The sequence below is a fragment of the Paramisgurnus dabryanus genome, chromosome 19 (genome assembly GCF_030506205.2).
Source record: "Paramisgurnus dabryanus chromosome 19, PD_genome_1.1, whole genome shotgun sequence".
NCBI classification, from domain to species: Eukaryota; Metazoa; Chordata; class Actinopteri; order Cypriniformes; family Cobitidae; genus Paramisgurnus; species Paramisgurnus dabryanus.
In genome coordinates, this window is record NC_133355.1 from 24,530,551 (window position 1) to 24,554,438 (window position 23,888).

Below are 23,888 nucleotides of genomic sequence, written 5' to 3' on the forward strand. Positions count from 1 at the left end.
CCACTGAGTCGTTTCAACAAATGATTGTGTCAACACAGCAATGCACATTGTATCTACAAGTGTTGGGACAAAATTGGGTTTTCACTGCAAAAAAATTTTTTTTTCTTTATTAGTATTTTGGTCTTGTTTTAGTAGAAATATCTAGCAATTCTTAAATCAAGATGTATTATCTTGATGAGCAAAATGACCTAAGAAAATAAGTCTAGATTGTAGAGAAATATATACAATTTAAGTGAAATTGTTGCCTAAACAAGCAAAAATATCTGCCAATGTGGTGAGAAACATATGCTTGAATTAAGTGTTTAAGAAAAAAAGAAAACTTATTTCAAGATTTTTTCTCTCACCTCATTGGCAGATATTTGTGCTTGTTTTAAGCACAAATTCACTTAAATTGTATATTTTTTGTATATATAAAATATATATATATATATATAATTTTTATTATTATTATAATCACAAAGTACATTTGTAACAACACTGTGATTATATTTTATGTCAGTATTTGATCTTTGTACATATACCAGGCTATATATATATAATATTAATATATAATAATATATATAATTTTTAATATTATTATTTTGTATATATATTTTATTTATATATTATATTTTATATATATTATATATAAGCACAAATTCACTTAAATTGTATATTTTTTGTGTGTGTGTGTGTGTATATATATATATATATTTAATAAAAATGTTATTATTATTATAATCACAAAGTACATTTGTAACAACACTGTGATTATATTTTATGTCAGTATCTTTGTAAATATACCAGGCTATATAATTTAGAGATGTTGTGTACTATGATTTTTATTGTTATGTAACACAATGAATGTATAATAATTGTGTCTGGGTCTTTTATTACTGTATTACAGTAATATTTTTTTCACTCCAAAAATATCAAAAGGGGTGCTGTTCTTTATTGTCATAAAAAAAATAAAAAATATATATTTTTGCACATGATTTTTGTTAACAAAAAACAAAACAAAGTAGGCTATATTAAATTATAATATATCAAAATATTTTTTCTTAATATAAAAAGACGAATTATATATTGTTTAATATATGATCATGAAATGTAATCAAAGGCTGCCCTCGTGCGATGAAATTTCTAATTAACGTATTTTAAACTAATGATATAATCATATATTTGTCATTTGTTGCAACCAATTCTTAATGTTTACTAAGTCAAGTTTGCGTTTTAAACCACGTTTGCAAAGAAGCAGTCAAGTACACGGGCTTCTTTTTGTTTCACGAGTCTCTGAGACGCTACCATCGCCGCCATTGGTCAACTGCTGCGTCAATCAAACGACTCCGCTCGCCATTGGTATAAATTCGTGTCTTTGCTCCGCCCTCCCCTCAGCGTTCGGAACACTTCCGCTAGGCCACCATGCCCTGCGGAAGTCGAATTGTTTCAGTCGGACACTGTGGAAAACACTGAAGTGGTCGCGCGAAGGGGGCGAATAAAGAGTCGCAAGCACACTGTAGGCACCCAGGACTGGGCGGAGAGAGGGTTAACTATCCCATAAGCCCACGAGACCCACGTAAACACTGAGAAAAGGGTTTCAAACGGCGCCCTAACCCCCGCGAGGTCCCGAGTGTGTGGGCGCAGCGAGGCGGGAGGAGATGGAGCCCTCGCCGGCTAAGGGTAAAGCGCAGGGTCGCATTCTGGTGTCCACCAGCCTGGATGCCAAAGATGAGCTGGAGGAGGTAGGGATCGACTCATTCCCATCAGCCTCAAACACATACGTGTCGTAACGTCTTCCCTAACGCACCTTTGTGAAGGAAAACCAAGGGGAAATTCGTATAATAACAATGGAACGACCAGGATGGAGAAGTTGACATGTTACTAGATTTGCAGGAGTTGACTTAGTTTTATGGTTTAATTTAATCTCGTAAATAAGAAGCTGATGGAGCTCGTTGACATATTTTGTTATACAGGCTATCAGTATAAACACACCAGTGCCGAATTGACACATGGGCATTTGATCACATGCACTGACTGATGTTGTCATGTTATGTACAGTAGCTTATAGTGTCTGATCCATTCATTATATAAGGATGTGGTCAATATGTATGCATTTACATTCAGGCATTTAGCAGACGCTTTAATGCAAAGCATTTTACAAAATTAGGAAACAATATCATAAGGAGGCAAAGTACAAGAAGTGCTCATACCAAGTTTCTACCGTGCAAAAACATTACTGTTTTTACTATGTATGCAACCGTGCAAAAGAAGTAAACTTAATTAAACTTTGATTGAATTTGCAGTATTATGTTGTATTATTTTAGTTTGACATGACCTCACCTTTTGTCGTCTATGTGTGTGTTATAGCGCCTGGAGAGGTGTGTAAGCATCACCACGTCAATAACCAATGGACTGTCAGAGCGAGAAGCCAATGATGCCCTCACTGCTCATGTGAGTGTTTTTGTCAGTCACACCCACTTTAAGACATCTACAGTAGCATCCATGCTGCCATGCATGTAAATGGGGCGTTGTCAGGGGCAACAAAGGTAATGTTTGTCCCGATTCGAAGGCTGCGACCTTCTAAAGACGCGACCTCATAAAGCGAGCACTCGGTCTTTGAAGGTGGCAGCCTGAAGAGAACTGAAATGAGGATCCGTCATTTGCGTCACCTGCTGTATGCACCCACCGCGCCTGTCGACAGGACACGCAAGACGTTTCTGACTTATTAAAATAAATATGGAACCAGAAAAATATCAGTTTATTTTAGGAAATATGACACGTTGATGTAGATTAAAAGAACCCATTTTTCAGCCCCTGGGGAGTCAGCTGACATTGGCTTAATTTAGCAACCTCTTCTATACATTACATTGTTACTATGCTCGCTAGTACGGTTTAATCTTAGCCGCTGTACTCTGCTGCTTATGTTGTCCATAAATTGTTTTCTGTGTTTTCTCCTTCATCTATTAATGTAAAGCTGCTTTAAAACAATTAAATAAAATTGGATTAACAGTATATTAAATGAATCAACCTTAGAAATAAACGCAACATGCACTGAACAATGTTAACACAAATAATACTAAAACTTTTTTTCTGCTAAATACACACTTTTTTATTTGTTTATATATTTATTTGAAAATATCCAGCCATTATATTTAGCAGTTACCGGCGCGCAATAAATTTTGGAATAGCCTCAGTTGTTAAGGATCCATTCATCCTATCCTTATCAGGGCGGAGAAATAAGGACGCATTTTGAGGCTTCATTTTAAGCAGCCTTCGAATTGGGACGGCTTTACTAGCCTTAAGTCGCGCTGCTGTGACGCAATCGGTCTTAAAATACATCCCTAGAAGGTCGCAGCCTTCGAATTGGGACACATCTTATATTTGACCCTGGACCACAAAAAATAAAATTGAGATTTATGCATCATATGAAAGCTAGTAAGGATTAGACAATATTTGCCCGAGATACAACAATGTAAAAATCTGGTATCTGAGGGTGCAAAAACATTTAAATATTCGTCTTCAAAGTTGTCCAAATCTAGTTCTTAGCAATACATTTTACTAATGATAAATACTTATTTGAAATATTAATGATAGGAAATGTACAAAATATCTTTATGAACCATGATCTTTCTTTACTTCATATAATAATGCATTTTGGGTTTAAAAAATGTATAATTTTAACCCATACAATGTATTTTTGGCTATTGCTACAAATAGACACATGTGACTTATGACTGGTTTTGTGTACCAGCGTCATTTATATTTACATTATGTCACAACCTTGTTTGCTTTTACTTTTATAAAAGGCTTACTACATATTAAAGACACAATATTTTTATTAAGTGCTATAACATTTTATAATGTCTACTATGTAAATTGTATGTGACGTCATTAATGTGACGTCTCAAAACAGTGGTGTGTGCTGTTATTGTGACTTCTTTATAATACATTTGAGTGGTGTAATCCAGTGTCTTCAAATTATTATTTTGCCTTTTTTATGAGAGATGTCCTGTATTTTGCTGTCCAATCAAATGAAATGTGAAGATAAAGATGATCTAAAATACAACTGTAACATCAAATTAGGCTTGCACCATTTAATGATCCTATTTACCACTCTTTCCGCTTCTCTCTTAAGGCTATCTGTATAAAATAAAATAGCCTGAAAGGGACATTTCTGTATAGTGTAAATATTTAATAAAATGCCATTATTGATGACAGCAATGTTGATTATACTGATAATAGGAAGTCATGTTATGATCATGGTTTTTGTTCGTAGGTGTGTAAGGGTCCACAGCAGCATGAGGAGGTGTGTCTGGGTCTCTTCACACTTCTGCTCACAGAGACTTCACAAGCACAGAGGGTACAACGCTGCTTGACACACATGGACATAACCGCACACCCTTCGGGAAGCTTTTCCATTTATATTTTGTGTCATGTTTTGTCCTGCAGTGCTACAGAGACCTGGCGCTCGTGAATCGGGATGGCATGAATGTGATATTAATGAAAATCAACCAGATCCTCATGGAGAAGTTTCTAAAACTACAGGACGTGTGCCGTCAGCAGGTCTGATATTATTTCTTTTTGCCCAGCTACATTTCTACTACTTTCTTATGTATTGAAAAGCAGTCTTATGTGTGGTTTATGATGATCTTCTGTTTGTGTGGTGCAGCTGGTGTGGTTGGTCAGAGAGCTGGTGAAGGGCGGAGTCATCGGAGCAGACGGAGTCCTCATGACGCTCATGAAACAGATCGCTGGTGCGTATACAACACCGTGTGCAACATGAGTATATAATGTAACTTTATACTGTATCTGACCTATGTTTATCTACAGGAGGAGATATCTCTAGCAAAAACATTTGGTTAGCAGAAAGCGTGTTGGATATCCTAGTGGAACAGAGGTTAGAGGTGTTATGCATTTTGTGACATCAGATACATGGTGAATTATTAGGTTGCTTCATTACAATTTGTCTGACATCTAGGGAATTGGTGCTGAAGAGCGGGATGTTGGTAGCCATGTCTGTCTACACGTATCTGAGGCTCATAGTGGATCATGGGACAACAACCCTGTTGCCACTCAGACAGAGAGAGGTGGACTTTTGCATCGGGCTGCTCAGAGAGAGGGTGAGTGATACTGGGAGAGAAAGAGGATGGGGAAGGCCAAGGTAGATTTTAGATGATAATTTAAAATGCATGATAATAGCATGTATAAAAGTTTTACCGGTCACAGTAATTTCTTCATGCTTTAAAACAGCTTAAATGTAACTCTACACCCTTGCCTCATTTAGTATACACAGAACTATGAATATGCAAATTAGTCTCTACTCAATTGCACAGCTCGGATCATAGATATGAATATGCAAATTATTCCCCACCGCCACTCTTTCGCACCACCTCAGACCATAGATATATATGTAAATAGATGCTACATTTGACAGTTTCAGACACATAACTGCTAAGTTCGGTTTCACACAATGTATATGTGAACTGCGTGTTTGCAGCACTAATTTTTAAGCGCTGCTGTTTACAACACTCACCCTGTATGTGTGAGTTAAAGCAGGAAAGCAGTCTATGCGGCATCCAAACATATTATCTATGAACTACTGATCCATGCATTCAACTGTGTTGATATAATTGGCTACACGTTTGTGACGTTGGAAACCAAGGTGATTTTAAACTGCGGGAATGAGACTGTCTCTAATATTAATATGAAGAAAATACTCAGCAGTGGTGTTAAATTATGACTTTGCACATGGCTTGTCTTAAAACATATTAAAACACCACATAGACATATAGACAACTATAAAAACCTGATTTTCCCCACAGTGGGACTTGAAGTCAACATTAAAATGCATTTGCAACCTGCTTTGGAGAAGTAGTGAAATAAATGTGCAATATGGAGGGGATTTTTGGGTGAAATTGATATTTAATTGGAATTTTAAAGGAACACGCCCACATTTTAGTAATTTAGCTTATTCACCATAATATATTCTCAGAAGGCGAAACACTGCTACGTGGCCGGAGTGATTTGCACAACTCTGACCGAACTCTCTGCTCCCCACCAGAGGGCTTCTTGGGTGCTGCGAGCAAATCTCTCCGCCCAGTAGCAGTGCTTCAAAAATGTGGGCATGTTCCTTTAAAAGCTGCCTCCATTTGACAGGATGAGAGAGGAAATGCTTTCAGGGGGAAGCAAATTATTATTTTGTGATAATATTTTGTAAAAAAAAAATTAGTTTTATACTTTATGAAACATTACAATACTTTTTTTAAATTCTTTATGTCCACTGAATTGTTTACTATTGGACCGATAACTTGTATAATGTATAATTAGCATAACATTTTTTTTATGTTGACTTTTGTTTAAAATTTATTTTCACGTATGAACTATATCGTTTTGTATTTTTTCAGTTATTAGAAACATAGAGCTATGACAGGAAATAATGGAGAAAAAATTAACATTAAAGATGCAATTTGTAGAATCCGCCGCTAGAGGGCGCACGATCAAAACAATAACACTGACGTAGATTAATGACGCTCTGAAGCAACGTGGCATGATGGGATTTGTTGTCTCAACCGCTGATGGCCATCAATCAGACATGAATGAGAAATCATGTTAACTGATGAGATCTTCAAGTTTTATAAATGTTGTGTTTATTTCATTATGTAAGGTTTCATGTAATGTTTAAAACGAAATAGTTAGTCATAGATGTTACAGTATTAGTCCAATTCAATGGTGGGTTTACACAGAATAATTAAGTGTTCAGATTAACAAACTTACCATAAACAAGCCCGAGTATAGCTCGACAGACGCTACTTCCGCATTTGTCCACGACACCGTTACGTAAACAGTGGGGTACAAAGGTTAACGTGGATATTACCGTCATTGACGGGTGACTGCACTGCCCCGTATCACTGTTTAAAATGGCAATTTTGTTGAAAACATTAGAGATATTGTTAGTAATCAGCTTGACAAAATATATAACACTGGACCAGTGATTTTTGGATATTTTACTGCAAATATCTTACAAATTGTGCCTTTAACCAATAACTTGTCCAAATCGAATCACAATGAATAAAATCTTTGTATATACAGTATAGTATCTAGGACTTTCTGTCAAAAATTGTTACATTTACAGAAGTTAAGTTTGTTGTAAATGGTGTTTTTTGTTTGTTTAATTGTTTGCTCGCACTGTTTGTTTTAACAGTTCATGGAGTGTTTTATCATCGGCAGAGATCTTGTCCGGCTGTTACAGAATGTGGCTCGTATTCCTGAGATGGATTTACTGTGGAGAGATTTTCTGCACAATCCTCAAACCCTAAGCCCACAGTTCACAGGTTTGTGTTAGTGTTGAGCAGTTGTGTACAGTTGAATCGTGTGTGTGTGTGTGTGTGTGTGTGTGTGTGTGCGCAGAGATAAATAGTTTATTTCTCCTTGCAGGCATTTTGCAGCTCCTCACATCTAGAACTTCACGCAAGTTTCTGGCTTGCCGCCTCACACCTGACATGGAGACCAAGCTACTGTTCATGACATCACGGGTAACCGCACACACGAACATATCATGATTTTAGTATCAATATTGTTTGTTTTCTTGTAGTTAAATTTATAAACGCATATGGCTGCAGGTTCGATTTGGGCAGCAGAAGCGTTATCAAGACTGGTTTCAGAGACAGTATCTGTCCACTGCCGAGAGCCAATCGCTGCGCTGTGACCTCATACGCTATATATGCGGTGTGGTTCATCCATCCAATGAAGTGCTTAGCTCCGACATTCTGCCACGCTGGGCCATTATTGGCTGGCTGCTGACTACCTGCACGGTAAACTTGTATATATTTAAAACTACAGTTTGTTTAAAATGATTGACCAGATTTTTTTTGTTTGTGACCCTGTCTGTAAAATCAAGTTAATTATGAGATTTGGAGCACCAAAGTTTGATTTCATTCATTGATTTCAATCTCTTACACAGTCAGTATTAAAGACATAAAAGTTATATTTTCACAGTTCTTGCTCTTGACAGGATATAGGATCATTTGATGTAAAAAACAATAAATCACTAAGCTGGCTTTTCACAGACCTGGTCACATATAATCTCTGTATATGAGTTGAATATGTACAAGTGTGATAGTTCTGACTCTCTTTCTCTCTAGTCTAATGTTGCCGCATCCAATGCCAAACTGGCTTTGTTTTACGATTGGCTCTTCTTCAACCCAGAGAAAGACAGCATCATGAATATTGGTAAGAGAGACGCAAGGGTTTCAAACTTCATAAACTGGGACAAACCGCATGGTTTGCCTTGATTCAGTCTCACCTCTGTTTTATTGATCATTTATTTATTCAATAATTTTAATTATTGTTTTTTTATGTTTTGTTTTACTCGTTTCAGAACCAGCCATTTTGGTAATGCATCACTCCATGAAGCCTCATCCTGCTATTACAGCAACACTGCTGGACTTTATGTGTCGGGTGAGAATCTCTCTCTTGCCGTTTCTATCAACCAAATCTAGCAGCTTGCTTATTTTATACACATTAGATGGGTAGTAGTGCTGCAACAGCTAATCGATAAAATTTATAATATTCAGTTATGAAATTCGTTTTCAAATGGTTTTATTAAGTAAGTTTGTATTTGTTTAATTGTTGTTGGGTTTTCATAAAACAGTAATGAATCACAAACTGAGCATCTGTTTGAAATTAAGGGGAAATGAAGGTTTTTATTACTGTAACAACACATCATCACACGTCATATTATATAGCTTATTTCTTTTGTTAATAACTAAGTTTAAGATTAAAATAAGTTTATTAATCTGTCGCAAACTTTCCTCAACCACACATCCCTAAAGATTACAATGCAATGCCTTCTGTTTTATTTACATTTTGCCATTTTAAAGATGTTTTACTATTTAAAAGCTACACAAACTTTTAAAATATTTTAATTACAATATATTATATTAGTAAAATTCTATAGTAGTGTAAGGCTTTTACAATTTTAGAAGTACACTTTTACATGTGAATAGCCTAATTTAGTGCCTTATAATACATGAAACATGAGTAAATATTTAAATGTTTATCCCATTAGTCTATTAGTCGGAAAAATAATGATTATGAAAATATTCATTAGTTAGAGCCCTAATGGATAGTAGGGATGTAACAATACATCGATATGGATCGATACATCGATTTTATTTCTAACGATCTGATGCATTGATGCCACATGTAAAAAATTGATTTGAGGTACCTTTATTTTGACACTCTCCAAATTCCTCATTCCTTGACGTAACGTCCATCTACGCATTTTTGCCAAAGCTACCTCAGTTATTGTCACTATTGCACAATTTGGCACAAAATTCTGAAAGACTTTGACTGTTGCCATCATAAGCTTGATTTTATGCGACATTATTCATTTTTCTTTATTTAAAAAAGCTTATTTTTGTTTGTTTGTTGTTGTAAATGTTCCAATTGGGACAGAGATTGTGCCATTTTCAAAGACTTTAATTAAATGTTCATGTTGAATTTTGGTTGCATTTGTAAGCAAAAATTTAACCACTCAACTAGGCACGTAACGTAAAAAAAAAACCCGTTAAATCAGCCGAATCGTAATCGTACCGAAGAAGTGTTTGATGCATCGGCAAAAATCGCATCGCCAGCGGAGAAAAATTATTTTGTATCGAATCGTAATAAACTGTCCAATTTACACCCCTAATGGATAGTACTGGCATAAATAAATAAAATTCAAATAAAGTAAATGCATATTATTATTATTATTTTTATTATATATTATTATTACGCAATTAAAATCAATAACTAAATTTGGGCTTTTTGCTGTCTTTTTGTGCAGAGATTAGTTATAGTAAGGAAGCAAATATTCATAATATTTACTTAAAATAACTCTGCTTATGAAATAATTGCTGTGTCCCAAATGACACTATATTTATGCACTTAAAATATGCACCCTGTAATCCACCGTTTAAGTGTATGAATTTAGAATAGTAGTATAGTCCCAAATTCTTTCAATGTGTTACTGTTATCTTGTATTTCCCAACATAACCTCAGTCATCACCAGACTAAAATGTAACATGTCCCCAAGTGACTTTTACTTTCAGGGTGTCTGATAGCTCCGCCTCTCTCCCGCCACGTAAGCAAAACTGCGACCGCTGAGTGCACGACGAAGTGTCCAGTATTGCACACTTCATTAATTCAGTTGAATGAGTATGTTATCCGGGTACTTTTTTTGTGCACACACTGTCTATACTACAAAATGGTATAGAATAGTTCATATGTATGCGATTTGGGACACACCTGATGTATAAAATGAAGTGCCACCCAATATTGTTTCTCACCGAGTGCTCTGTTTCACATTATAAAAAATAAACATGCTGTTTCATGTTGCTGAATTTGACTTTTACCTTTTATCTCGTTGTAATCTAGATCATCCCAAATTTTTTCCCACCTCTTGAGGTTCAAGTGCGGCAGGGTGTCTTTAACTCGCTCAACTTCATCATGGAAAAGAGAGTCCTGGCGTAAGTTTCTCATACAGACATTAAATTAAGTGTGTGTTCCCTGCTGATTCTGATGTGATGTCTGGACAATAACCTCCTGTATGTCTCTCTCTCTATCTCTCTTTCTCTCTCAGTCACCTAGCACCACTGTTTGACAACCCTAAACTAGATCGCGAGCTGCGGTCCATGCTGAGAGAACGCTTCCCAGAGTTCTGCAGTTCCCCATCCCCACCCACAGAAGGTCAATGATCCATCCCCCTGTGTTTAATAGCCAATCACATCAAAGGCTCCACCCCAATTTATATTCTTTTCATACTGATTCCCAAGTATAGTAAAAATAGTTTGATCCAAATGCATATACCCAGACAGTACACAACAAAGTGTATTAAGAAGATGCAGTTTTAAGTCTTATTCTGAAGTATTTACTTTCCTGTCCGTATAGTGCATAGAAGAGGTTTGTAAATTGGGATGCAGCCTGAATGTAAAATTTGAAATTATGCATTGAAATCCTGCCTGACATGTTTTGACATTGGACACTTGCTCTCACTTATGTAGTAAAAATGGAGGAATCGGTTCCATTGGAGATGGACAATCATGTGCTTGATAAGGAGGATGGTTGCTATGACAACACAGATGCTACCTTCAGTGACGACGAGGAGGAGTTAAACAATAAGGGTAGGATACTTTGCAACACTGTGTTAGATACATTAGATTAAAGGGATACTTCACCGATTTAGCATTCAGCTTTGTATCTGTAGAAACCCGGCAGTATTACTAAATGACCATGTTTCCCTCCATCATTTCCCCCTGAGAGGAGAGATATCTGCATTTTGGTTCTGCAAAAAAGTCCTCCGATGATGCAAAAATCGTCATATTACATCATCGGAGGACTTTTTTGCAGAACCAAAATGCAGATATCTCTCCTCTCAGGGGGAAATGAGGGAGGGAAACATGGTCATTCAGTAATACTGCCGGGTTTCTACAGATACAAAGCTGAATGCTAAATCGGTGAAGTATCCCTTTAAGCAATCATAAATTAAGGATTCATTTAAAAAAATTATTAGATCTGTGCTATTGACCCAGATTGCAGCTTACGTCATTATGGCTCTGTTTACCCCTGGTAGTTTTGGTTTGGATCACAAGCGAATGAGAGAGACACATTCCCGTATACACCAGGGGCCAATTGCACCAGCTGTGCATAAGTAACAGCCTTGCCTAGTAAAACCTTTATAAAGTACAGAGTTACTAAGCCTCTAGTTTGGACATTACGTCCCAGTTTAAGTAAGAACTTACGAACGACTGGTGCAACCCTACCGTGGTGTTTTAATTTGTCTCTTGTGTCCACTTTTGACCACTTCGGTCCTGATTACTTCGAGGGTATGGTCTATTGGTGGATCGTTAAAACACGAGCGGGATAAATTATTGGTTTGACGCACACTGAAATTATGTCAGTGCTGCTTATGTTGTTAGTAAGCATGCAATGTAGATGTAAGGGCTTTCTCATATATTTCAGAGCAATTGATGAAATAGGCTTACGCAATTTTTACTTGCAAAATGAAACAAAAAGGAAAGAGGAGGACAGCAGCCTCTTTAGTTTTATTTACACATCAGAGCCTAGGCGGTCTTTTGTGTCTGTTCAAACACATTTGACCACATAAGCGTCTAGACTACAAAAGCAATCAGTTCAAATGTGTTTTGACTACCTCTCAATGCAGTCGAAAGTGAATGAGCTGAAAATGCTTTACACCCCGTTTGACACCTCTATTAAGCATTGTACACTTAATACGAGGTGTAAACAGCCACTGTGTCTTTATATATAGACTGTCGCTTTTGTCCCAAGGTAAAAAGCGTGAGTTTAGGTTCCACCAGCTGAAGGAGACCTACATTGAGGAACCTGCTGACATCACACCTTTTGTGGACCAATTAGATGAGGCACTTAAAGAGCGGGTTTTACAGCTGCAGAAAGGGAGGTGCGTTTGGACTCGCATTATGAGTGAATAAGTTAAATTATTATTTTAACTGCACAAATCTCACTTTCTGTTATCTCTTCTTAGTGACACGGAGACTCATTGCGAGGTCATGCAGGAAATAGTGGACCTTATTTTAGAGGTGAGATTAGCTCAGATAATATTTGATATAAAGGTTTAAAAACAGCTGATGTCACGCATGTTTTTTGAATTCTTTGTTTATCAGGAGGATTTCGACTCGGAGCAGATGTCCACGCTAGCTTCCTGTCTGGCTGAGCTGTTTAAGAGTCACTTCAGAGGGGATGTGTTGCCTGAGGAGATCACAGAAGAGTAAGAATGAATTGTGTCTCAATCCCATTACCTCTTTTGTCCTTATTCTTTTTTTTTTAGGCCTGTAATAAGACCAATTTTTTTCTGGGTGTTTTTTTGCAGGTCACTGGAGGAGTCTGTCTGTAAGCCGGTGTGTCTCATCTTCAGGAACTTATGTCAGATGCAGGAAGATAACAGCGGTTTCTCTGTTCTGCTGGATCTGCTCGCTGAGCTCTATCAGAAACAACCCAAAATCGGTTATCACCTTCTCTACTACCTCAAAGCCAGGTAAATGGTGTTTCATCTACAATTTTGCATCTTTGTACCAGGCACAATGTGATCAATCCTGTCTCGTTCATGTTTAACCATGTTCTTCTGTCCAGTAGCAACTCTTAATCATAAACATTTTGTTGCTAACTAGGTTTGTATTTTTATTCGTGTCGTCCCAGTGTTTCAGCATCCTGCTCAACATCACTCCAATTTCATTTACATTTAAATTCACATTTATGCATTTGGCAGACGCTTTTATCCAAAGCGACTTATAAGGTATATACATTTTTTATCCGTATGTGTGTATCCTGGTTCAAACCCATGACCTTTTGCGCTGTTGACGCAATGCTGTACCGCTGAGCTTCATAGGAGCTCAACATTTTAAATGCGTTATGATTGCTTTGTTTCTAAAAACTTGATGCCTGTTATTTTAACATGAAAGATTTTTTTTCCTAAAAGGCTCTGGTTTTCATAACTATATTTTTTATTATCTGTGCAGTAAAGCAGCAGCGGGGAAGATGAGTCTGTATGAGTCGTTCGCTCAGGCTACGGCTCTGGGCGACCTGCACACATGTCTGATGATGGACATGAAGGCCTGTCAGGAGGATGACGTGAGGCTGCTGTGTTACCTCACACCGTCCATCTATTCAGAGGTAACACACACACACCTTATACTTTCAGTGATATACTATCCTACTGACTATGTCATACCAAAGAGAGACATTATATGGCAGGTGCAGACTCTTCTGATGTCTAAAAGATATAAATGGGAATGCTAAATATGGTTTTCCTGCCTTACAGAGGCGATCACCTGATTGTTTAATTTAGAACACAAATGGGCATTAGTTGGACCTCCTAGAAAGATGTGTAATATCAGCTTTTTGTGTAATATAAGCTTTTATTTTCAATAATAGATTTTTCATGATTTACATTTACATTTTTATTTCACTATTTTAAACGGCTCAATTCATTGTTGCAAGTGCTCAGCACCTCTCTCTCACGTGACAGTGAAAAGGTGGCATTGTTTTCAATATACGTTTCTCCGTATACTTTCTTTTTTGCGTAAACGTCAACAGTCAAGGATGTCACTGACAAAGACAACTGATCGAGTTAACATGACTTGAAGAAAGATTATCAGTAGTGTGAGTCTGTGTGCAAGCTTTCTCCCTCCCTATGATGCTGTATGCCCGTGCACGTGTTCTGTAGTCTGTGTAACAACAACAACAACAGTGTATTCTCATATATTTCTGAATTTGCACCGAATTGTCTGCGCTATATCACTCGCATTTAAAAGAAATCAAAAAATGGCTCAAATCTCAACAACAATTATTAGAAGAGCAACAGCATTTAAAGCTACTATGTAAATGTATAGTGATTTTGTCAGATTATCTGACGCGTATCTAAATCAGGATTTTAGCAGCAGTTAAAGGAACAGCTGGTTGGATTAAACACAAGGTGTAATGGGTCGTGTTTAGTCACTATTTTATAGTCTACTCGTTTTATGTCTGACAACAGAACAGATATGTAAAAATAGCATTCAGTTGTGTTAAAATGCAATATAATGTGATCGATAAAAAGTAGAAGTGAAACCTTTCATATTTTTGTTAGGCAACTACTTTGCACTGGAATTTTTATTATTATTTATATTGTTTACATTGTAATTTTTTATTTGGTAACATTTAAGTTATTTATATTGTTTATGACACGGTGAGTTCAAAATAAAACACAATGAAATAACAAACACTTGAGTTTTTTTATTAGTCGTTTAGAATAGTCGACTAATCGAAAAATTTGTCAAAAGATTAGTCGTTAGAAAATTAGTTGTTAGTGGCAGCACTAGTACACATAAAAACAGACCATACTTCGGGCTTTAAGCTGAATGCACACCGCCAGTGATTTTGTTGCTGTGTGTTGCTCGTCTCTTTCAATGAGGTTAGGAGGAATTCCTAATTCTGGTTGTCCTATAAACAAGCAAGTAGGGCTGTGACGGTCATTATATAACCGTGAGACCGACGGTTATAGTTGAACACCGTCATTAGAACTCTATAACCGGCAAAACCGTGTTATTAAAATATTTTTAAAAAAAATGTATCATACAGAATTTTTAAATACTATTTAAAACAATTGTTAACAGTCTGTGTTATACGCCCCACCATGTTCTCACGCAGTGAAAAATACAGAGCGGAGCAGACACTGACAACGTGCTGACATACAGGACAGACCAGGTTACTTTTCGGTTACTTTTGAGATTAAACATATTAAACAAAGTCTCACCTTTCAAATCATCTCTTCCTTCTAGTTAATTTATAGCATCAAATAAACATGAATGACCATAAGAAGGAATGTTGTCTTAACCGCGGAAAGACGTCAGTACACTCCGCTTTTCAAGTTCAAATTCTCCCATGCTAATCTACTAACTCTCCTGAAAGCACATTCACTGCTTGTCTTGCTGTTAATTTTAAATAAACGTAGAGTAAGTAGCTAATCAGTGTCTTGTTTATTCAAACGCCGGTTTACTTCGCAAGTGTGAGCACTGAACAGCGCGTACTGTATGTGGAGAGCGTTTGCCGCGCGTGGCCATTGTCGGCTGCGTTTGCTGCGCATACTGTGCAGTTTAGTAACAGTATAAAAATCTCAAGTTCATATTACTTTACTTTACATGCATTTATGAGCAAAACCTCTTCAAGACGCTTTTTAACCCACATTCTGGTCCATGTAATGACAGATATAGACACAATTAAATCTGTTTCTCTGAAGATTATCAAAATAGATGAGAGAGGATTCATTCATTTATTCTGAGCAGAGAGTGACAGCGCAGTCTTCTGTCAACAGTGTGTTTTTAAATATTTCATTGCTTTCTGTTAAATTGCTTAAAGTCATTACTGTTAAAAACACACTTGGCATCACATTCATGATTTTATGGTAAAATGACACTTTCGCGTCAATCCACAAACATTTAAACGAGCAAAACGCCCCCCACCGACGGTTATGTTATGAACCGTCACATTTGACTCACGTCATAACCGTCATCACCAATTCTGAAACCGGCACACCCCTACAAGCAAGTTGCCTGCGGTAACTTACGTGACAAATGACGTAAACTCCACTACTTCGGTCCCATTAGAAGGCGCTCCCGAAATTCGCTCACTAGCTGTGCTTTCATTACCCTTCAAATTGCGTGAATTGAAAATACGGCCAATGGAAACACGGTAATTTTGCATAACCTTACACATACCGCAAAAACGTTTTTACACTCTGGTCAGGTGTTTTTTCAGGCAATTCGAAAAAATGAATATATTGCAAAACTGCAATGGAAACAGTTTTTTTCGCATTTACAGGTCACCTGACGTGCGTAAAAGTCATGATCATTTTTTTAAATATGAAGTGGTATGTTTGATTGGAGGACAAGAAGACAGAAGAGGCGTGTTCATGTGGCGTCACAAGTGCATGACATCAAAATAGACCCTTTGCACGTGACGTCACGGTCTACTCGCGCGAATTATGGACGCCATGACGGACGGCGGAAGTGCTATATTGTAGACGGACAGCAAGCCGAACAAGTACGTGTTTGTGTTCGTTAGGGTCATAAAATGGTTATTTCGTGTTGCTATGATGCACCTACCATTACAGAAAAGTGGCATAAATACATTATTTTTACATGAATGTTATTGTTTAATGCTGCAGTGACACCATAAATCATAGCTGCTAACTCCCACGCATCGCAATTGACCCCATTCTCACGCCACACATCCATTTTCACGATGTAAGTAGCTAAACCAGTGCTCACAGTATTGACACTTTTATATTTAAGCGTACCTTCACTGTCTTTTGCGTGCCACCACTTCTCATGTTGCTGGTACTTTGCTGCAAAGAGTCAAAGAGCATTTCACTTTATGTGGCGCTGCGCAGGAAGTTCGGCAGCGAGGACATCAGAGTACCGCGAGAGCAAGTCGAAATGTTACAAAAGGGTCCGCCTTTACCTTTGCTCTCGCGTTACTCTGATGTCATACGCCGATCAGTCAGCTCCGCACCAGTCGAACACACAAAGCGTCAAGGTCTGGATGAAAAGCAGAGACCTGCCCGGATTCCACGCACGCAGATACCCTCAGAAAACAGCAATTTTAAGCAACCATCACTTGCGTGTGCATGTTTGCAAGCAGTACAAGCCTGCGTGATGTTTGCGGTGACAGGTTTTAATAAAAAAAAAGTCAATTGATATTTGACATCTATAAACAATAAAATATACGAAATATAATTATATGGTCTTGACATACACATTATCTGTTGCTTTAGTTTAATATAAACTACTCATTTGGTTTATTTGATTTTGACAGTCCCTCTATCACAAATCATCACTTTACGCTTCTCTTTCTCAGTGGATAAACTGAATCAAAGCTGCTGTTATCTGCAGTTATACATTTTACAGAGACCAGTAGCCCATTCATTAGATTTTATCAGAAGAAAAGCATAATAGAAGTGTATAAAATAATAGTAAAGACTCTAATCTCAGGCATTTAAACTCAGTAAAAGCTTTTATTTCAATTTAATTTCTAAAATATGATTCGATTTGTAATGTGAACCATTTTACCGCAGTCTTTTCCAACTATTTAACACAGAAATAGCTAAAATCCACACTATTATCAATTGGCAAATGGTTAGGACTCAGAAGTTGGCAGCTCTGCAGACTTTTAAAAGCCTTAAGATCAGCACCAGTGTATGGGGATATCCCGTTTACCACACAGTGGTACAAATCATGCGGGCTGAAGTCGGGCAGATTCGGCGATTTAATGAGGTCCGTGAAAATTAAAGGAGGAAGAAGGTAAGGGTCGGTATCCAGTCCCGCTATCTCTAACTTCTCTAAATAGCGCTTTTTGTGAGGACCTACCAAATGCCCTACCTCGACCGATAACGGAACAACAACTTCCTTAATATAAGAAGCCATGTATTTTAGTGTAATATATATTTAAACTGTTTAAAACTAATCAAAAATCCCGCTCGTCTATTACTAATCAACCTAGTGCGCCAGTGATTTTGCCGTCCAGCATGGCGTCGTCACGTGGTCTAGGTCACGTGTTTGCAAAGGGTCTATACAGCGAGAGCGTTTTGGGAGCCGACTGCTCTGTATTGCTTTCGAGTCGCTCTCACGATATTTTGATGTAATTCGCATATGCCGGTCTGCGCAGTGCCGTATGGCATTTTTGGATTGACTTATCGTGAGACCTCCAAGTTATGTTTTAGTCGCATAACTTAATGGAAATGCTGTCATTTCGCATTATTTATTTTTTTTTGTCGACATTTAGAAAATAACGCATTACTTTTGCACAAGTCTTTAAATCTTTCACCGCCAGCGTTTTTAAAAAAAGTTGCCAGCCAGCACTAGCGTTTTTCATGATTTTCACCAAAGTTTAATGCCTTCCAGAAAATGTTCTTCTTTAAATATATAAAGATACAATATACCAAATGAAAGAACAGACCCTCTGCTTTCAAACAAAAAAACGTTTCATTCTACCTTCAGTGGTTCTTTTGTAATCAGCTTTTGAATATGGGTAGGTTTCTGCAAAAACACCACATTTTGAGCAAAAAGCAGAGATAATTCCATTTTTGTGAAGGACTTTTGATAGAGATCCCATTCAGAGCGATCTTTAAAACACACACGGACATGCGGCCGCTTGCCATAGGGCAATACTTCCGGGTTTAAAAAGACGGAAAATCTCGTCATTGGCGGGAAGCGTTTTCTCTTAATTGACGAGATATCTCGTCAATGGCGGTGAAACAGTTAATGGAAACACAACTACTGTCGCCTGAAATCGGCATGCTTCCATTGGAATCAAGTATTTATTTAGTAAATGTATAGTTATAGCACTTCAACATTATCAGGAATTCTTCGTAGTTTTCCATTTTAGTTCATAGAAGCTGTACTTGCCCCTGAACATTCCCAGTGTATTCACAGAGTTCAAATTGGCTTGATGAGTCTTTAGTCATACTCTAAATACCATTTCTGTCTGTCCTGTACAGTTTCCAGATGAGACCCTGCGGAGCGGAGAGCTTCTGAACATGATCGTGGCTGTCATTGATTCTACACAGGTTTCTAATACATTGATTCTATCGATTTACTGTCCTTTACGGGTCTTTAAAATGTAATTTCACCTTTATTCCTCTCTTTCTCCTTCCCCTCACAGCTTCAGGAGCTGATGTGTCATGTGATGATGGGCAATCTAGTGATGTTTCGCAAAGACTCTGTCCTCAACATTCTTAGTAAGTTAAAGTGGATTTATCATAAAAATCAGACTTTTTCCATGTTTAAGTGCTATAATTGGGTCCCCAGTACTTTTATCAACCTAGAAAATGTGATAAAGATCAACCCAGTAACTTTGTTTTGGTGAACCATTCGCTGCAAGCATGTGAAAAAATAACTCATTGAAATCTGGCTCCCCTTGTGATGTCAGAAGGGGATAATACCGCCCCTTAATCTGCACTATCCAACCACGGCACTGCCGTTTAGTTCATAGACCAACTCATTTGCATTTTAAAGGACACACTCAAAAACAGCACATTTTTGCTCACACCTACAAAGTGACGATCTTAAAGTCTCGTGAAATGTCCCATTTTAAGCAAAACGTCTGTATGTGTGGCACGATCCTCAGCGTGTAAACTCTTATCTTGTTGTCGCACTGTTTATTACAGTTCAGTCGTTGGACTGGGAGACGTTCGAGCAGTACAGCACATGGCAGCTTTTCCTGGCACACAGTATCCCCCTTGAGACCATTATTCCCATTTTACAGCACCTCAAATACAAGGGTGAGTAAAAGTGAACATGCACATTTATGCACTCAAACTGGTTCACACATTTCCCATAATCCTCCTCTCTCTGTTCACAGAGCATCCAGAGGCTCTGTCCTGCTTGCTCCTGCAGTTACGCAGAGAAAAGTAAGTGCTTGTTTTGTATAGATGGTTTTCACTAAGACCTCTGCCGTAGTTGAATATCTTGCCGTTTTGTATCGAAGGCCCAGTGAGGAGATGGTAAAGATGGTTTTGAGCCGACCCTATCACCAAGAGGACCAGTTTACCACCAGCATCCTGCGTCACTGGGCTGCTAAACACGACGATCTGCTGGGAGAACACGTCAAAGCACTACTCATCAAGAACAACAACATGCCTCGCAAGCGACAGAGGTCAGCTTCATAAATAAATCCTCTTAAGCCGTAAAAGTCGTATATAATTACATAAAGTAGTATACATACAGGAGCTTGGAGCTAGCAGATAGTATATGTGCTCCCAATATGAGCTGTGATGCTTATTTAGGCAGTGTAGGTATTTCCTGACCCCATTTCCCCCTACTCTTCTCATTGCTTCCTGTCTTTTCTTGACTATTCATATCAATAAATTGGCAAAAGGCATAAAACAGTACTTCCAATTAATTTATTTTGCAGTTTGAGAAGTTCAAGCAGTAAACTGGCCCAGCTGACCCTGGAGCAGATGCTGGAACATTTGGACAGCTTGAGACTCAACCTCAGCAACACCAAGAACAACTGTGAGTTCCTCTCTCGGTCACCGTCGTCAAATTTTCACTAAATGTTTAGCTGTATGATTGACCATTTAATTAGCTGCGTTTCCATTACCCTTTAAATTGTGCAAATTGAATTAAAAACACTGCAATTAAGCATAAACTACTATATATCGCAGAAACGTTTTTGCGCTCGGGTCAGGTGGTTTTTCAGACGATTCAAAAATGAAAAATATCGCAAAGCTGCAAGGAAATTTCCAAATTTATCGATTTTAATTCCGCCTATAGCCTTTTCACACAGACATTCCTGAAAATACACGGAAAATGCATCCTGGATTTTTCTGGCATCTTTAGACTTTTTGTTCATTCACACTGCCATGATTAGCCGGCATCTGCAAGGTTCCGGAAAGACACGTGACCTGTTGAAAGTCCGGCCCTCTCTTCTACGCAGTGTCTGAAGTTTGCATATTATTTATTATTTCTCTCTCCAGAAACCACTCGCGTGCATTTTTGTTTATGATAAGACTATAAAGGAGCGCGTGAACGCAGTTCTATGCTGGTGAATGATCTCAGCTTCTGAGTGGATATTTGACGAGCTCCCTGATCTCTGCTTTAATCCAGTTTTCAGACATTTCTCATCGTGATTGTTTATATGCATTTAAAACCCGCATTTTGAGGAGCTGAACGATATATCTTGTTGGGATGACGCCGGGCGTTTTCGTTTATTATAGCTTTAAAGAGTTGAACCAACTTCATGTTGCCATGACACGCACATCCTCACTACAGCACGTGCGTCATTGTTTATGCGTCTCATTTATCATTTCCTGATAACTGCTTCAATATGGTTTGCAACATTTATCGTCGTGAATGTTGATATACATGGAAATCTCTCGTTTTAAAGAGCTGAACCATATACGACACGCCCATTACGGCATTGTTTCGGCTTCTTGTTCACACAGAGGGTTTTCCGTGTATCTGACTAGGTCCTCTTTCCGGCAACGATCCCAGAAGATATACGGGACGTGTTTGTGTTCACACAGACACTTGTATTTTCTGGGACCAAAGGTCTGTGTGAATGGGGTTAAATTGATTCCGATTCCTAACAATTCTTGGTTTTCGATTCCAAAGAGGTGAAAAGCAATAATAGTCAAGCCTTTATAGATCAAAAATATTTATTTTGTCCCATTACTTACAGTTGAACACAAAAAGGAGGCTACATTAAAACCTTTAAGGAGCTACAAAACTAGGCTTGGGTAACTCAAAATGATTTTTAAATAATTTTCCCTTGTAACGTAACACCTACCTAAATTATGGTGATTCAACAACAGAAAATGCATGCATTTTCAAGTCGCTCTCTCGCTATTTTGATGTCATATGCATGTTGGTCTGTAACGTATGAGAAGAAAATTAAGTTTGCGGCATGATATTGGTTAATGGAAACACTGTCATTTCGCATATAGTCTTTTGTTGACATTTTTTTTTAAATAGCGCTAGTTTTGCACAAATCTTTAATGTTATAATGTTTATATTAGTTCACACTAAGATCTTCTGTTGTCGTGTCAGTTTTTTCCCAGACACCCATATTACAAGCTCTGCAGCATGTTCAGGCCAGCTGTGATGAGGCACACAAAATGAGGTATGTTGTTTTTAATAGTGCTTATTAAAGCAAACGTTATGATCATTGCTCTTGTGAAGAAAGTATATTGTAGCGCATAATTCATCCTGCAAAGTTTGTGCAAATGGCATTAATAATATTGTGCAGCTTTTTGAAGCTACCAACTAGCAATGCATTGTGCACTCCGATTTCTTTGAGAAAATGTAAAAAAATATAATGACATCGCTAGAAGTTTTAGAATTTGTGAAAGTTAAAAAAAAATGTTTGTTCAAACATTTTTCAAAAGAATTTAACTGCAAAATTGTAAAGTAAATTTGTTGAAACGCTTGGCTATTTTATTTCTGACTAGTTGTCTTTCTTTTTTTGGCAGGTTTAGTGATCTTTTCTCACTGGCTGAAGAGTACGAGGATTCCTCCAAACCTATCAAATCTCGCCGCAAAGCCCCGGCGACCTCGCCAAGATCCCGCAAGGGCGCGGCTCCACAACCCTGCAATGATGAGGAGAGCGCATCCAGCAGCGCTTCGGTAAATGCACAACCACAGCATGACCTCTTTTATGATGTAGCATCATAACAATGGCATGTACTGTTGTCATCTGCTTTAATTGGTCTTTGTTGACTCATCTCCAGGAGGAAGAGGACTCCAAACCCAAAGCACCCAAGAGGAAACGGAAAGGCTCGTCCGCAGTTGGTTCTGACAGTGATTGAGAGAACGAACTCCGGTCTCCACGCCAACCACACCCCAGCATCCGGCCCCCTCTGCGATTGTGACGTCACTGGAGACTACCTGCCAATCATCTACCTGCCACTCGAGGGCAGCTTGCCCAGACATACTCTCTACTATTGTAGGGGCAGAACTATGGACTCAAACGAGCCTGAGAGACAAGCCCCTTCGATTGTCTAACCACTGGACTCTTGGACTATTTACAGCCTGAGAGTTTGGTAAACGTGCAAGGATGGACGCAGTGGGGGCGGCTAAGCCTGGAAAACTAGATCCAGACCGGCATAGATTGACAGATGTGCATACAAGACAGACTGCCTTAAAAAGTGTAGGGTTACTCAATGCCCCATAAAAATTCATGTGCTTTAAAGCGCCCACAAACTAATGACAGTTAACCAAAACTATAGATTGTAATGTGAAATACATGAATCTTAAACCGGTTAAAGATTTTACTGTATTTGGAAGCTCATTTTGGAATTGAAGAATCAAATAAGGAACGTGACGTTCGAGCCTTTTATCTTTTCATGTTTCCCCTGTCCATTATAAATAAAGATTGACGCTCTGTCCTGTTTGAATGCTGTGGCACTTCAGAATGGCACCTGGGACTTTACAGAGGGAAAAACTTTCCGTGTCCTAATTTTTATCTCATGATTTCAATGCACAAAGTGGCAGAAAGTTGGACTGTACAGATGATGGACTCGACTTGTTGGACTTTTTAAAAAATTCTTTCTACTGACTTATTTTCATAAGAACAGATTGTAACTATGTTAAAGGACTATGATATTAATAAAAAATGCTGGAAAAAGTTTGCTTGGTTTTCCTACTGTCTTCCAGAAACTCAGTTTTCACATAAACCTAACACACTCCTGCACTTCTTCAGGAATATTAAGATTAACATTTTGTTCCACAGCAAAAGAAATGCAGTCTGAACGGTGCACGACAAACACCATAAACTGACCATGATGGTATATTATGTAGGGCTGGGTGATCTTGACCAAAATTCAGATCTTGGTCATTTGGCTATGAATGGTGATATAC

The 23,888-nt window shown here is 37.9% G+C and overlaps 1 protein-coding gene across 1 annotated transcript; it reads left to right on the forward strand.

Moving 5' to 3' along the window:
* The first annotated feature begins 1,389 nt into the window (after positions 1 to 1,389).
* On the forward strand, positions 1,390 to 23,649 carry ints3 (integrator complex subunit 3). Its single transcript, XM_065293684.1, has 29 exons — positions 1,390 to 1,721; positions 2,347 to 2,430; positions 4,256 to 4,339; positions 4,429 to 4,542; positions 4,649 to 4,733; positions 4,810 to 4,876; positions 4,958 to 5,099; positions 7,181 to 7,310; positions 7,414 to 7,511; positions 7,599 to 7,790; positions 8,121 to 8,208; positions 8,357 to 8,436; positions 10,396 to 10,487; positions 10,601 to 10,707; positions 11,022 to 11,141; positions 12,307 to 12,436; positions 12,521 to 12,575; positions 12,660 to 12,763; positions 12,866 to 13,030; positions 13,512 to 13,665; positions 19,028 to 19,096; positions 19,192 to 19,267; positions 19,697 to 19,810; positions 19,891 to 19,939; positions 20,017 to 20,184; positions 20,443 to 20,543; positions 22,080 to 22,152; positions 22,502 to 22,655; positions 22,760 to 23,649. Exons 1-29 carry the CDS (start codon positions 1,638 to 1,640, stop codon positions 22,835 to 22,837), a joined length of 3,057 nt encoding a protein of 1,018 aa, XP_065149756.1. The 5' UTR covers positions 1,390 to 1,637; the 3' UTR covers positions 22,838 to 23,649.
* Positions 23,650 to 23,888: the final 239 nt, after the last annotated feature.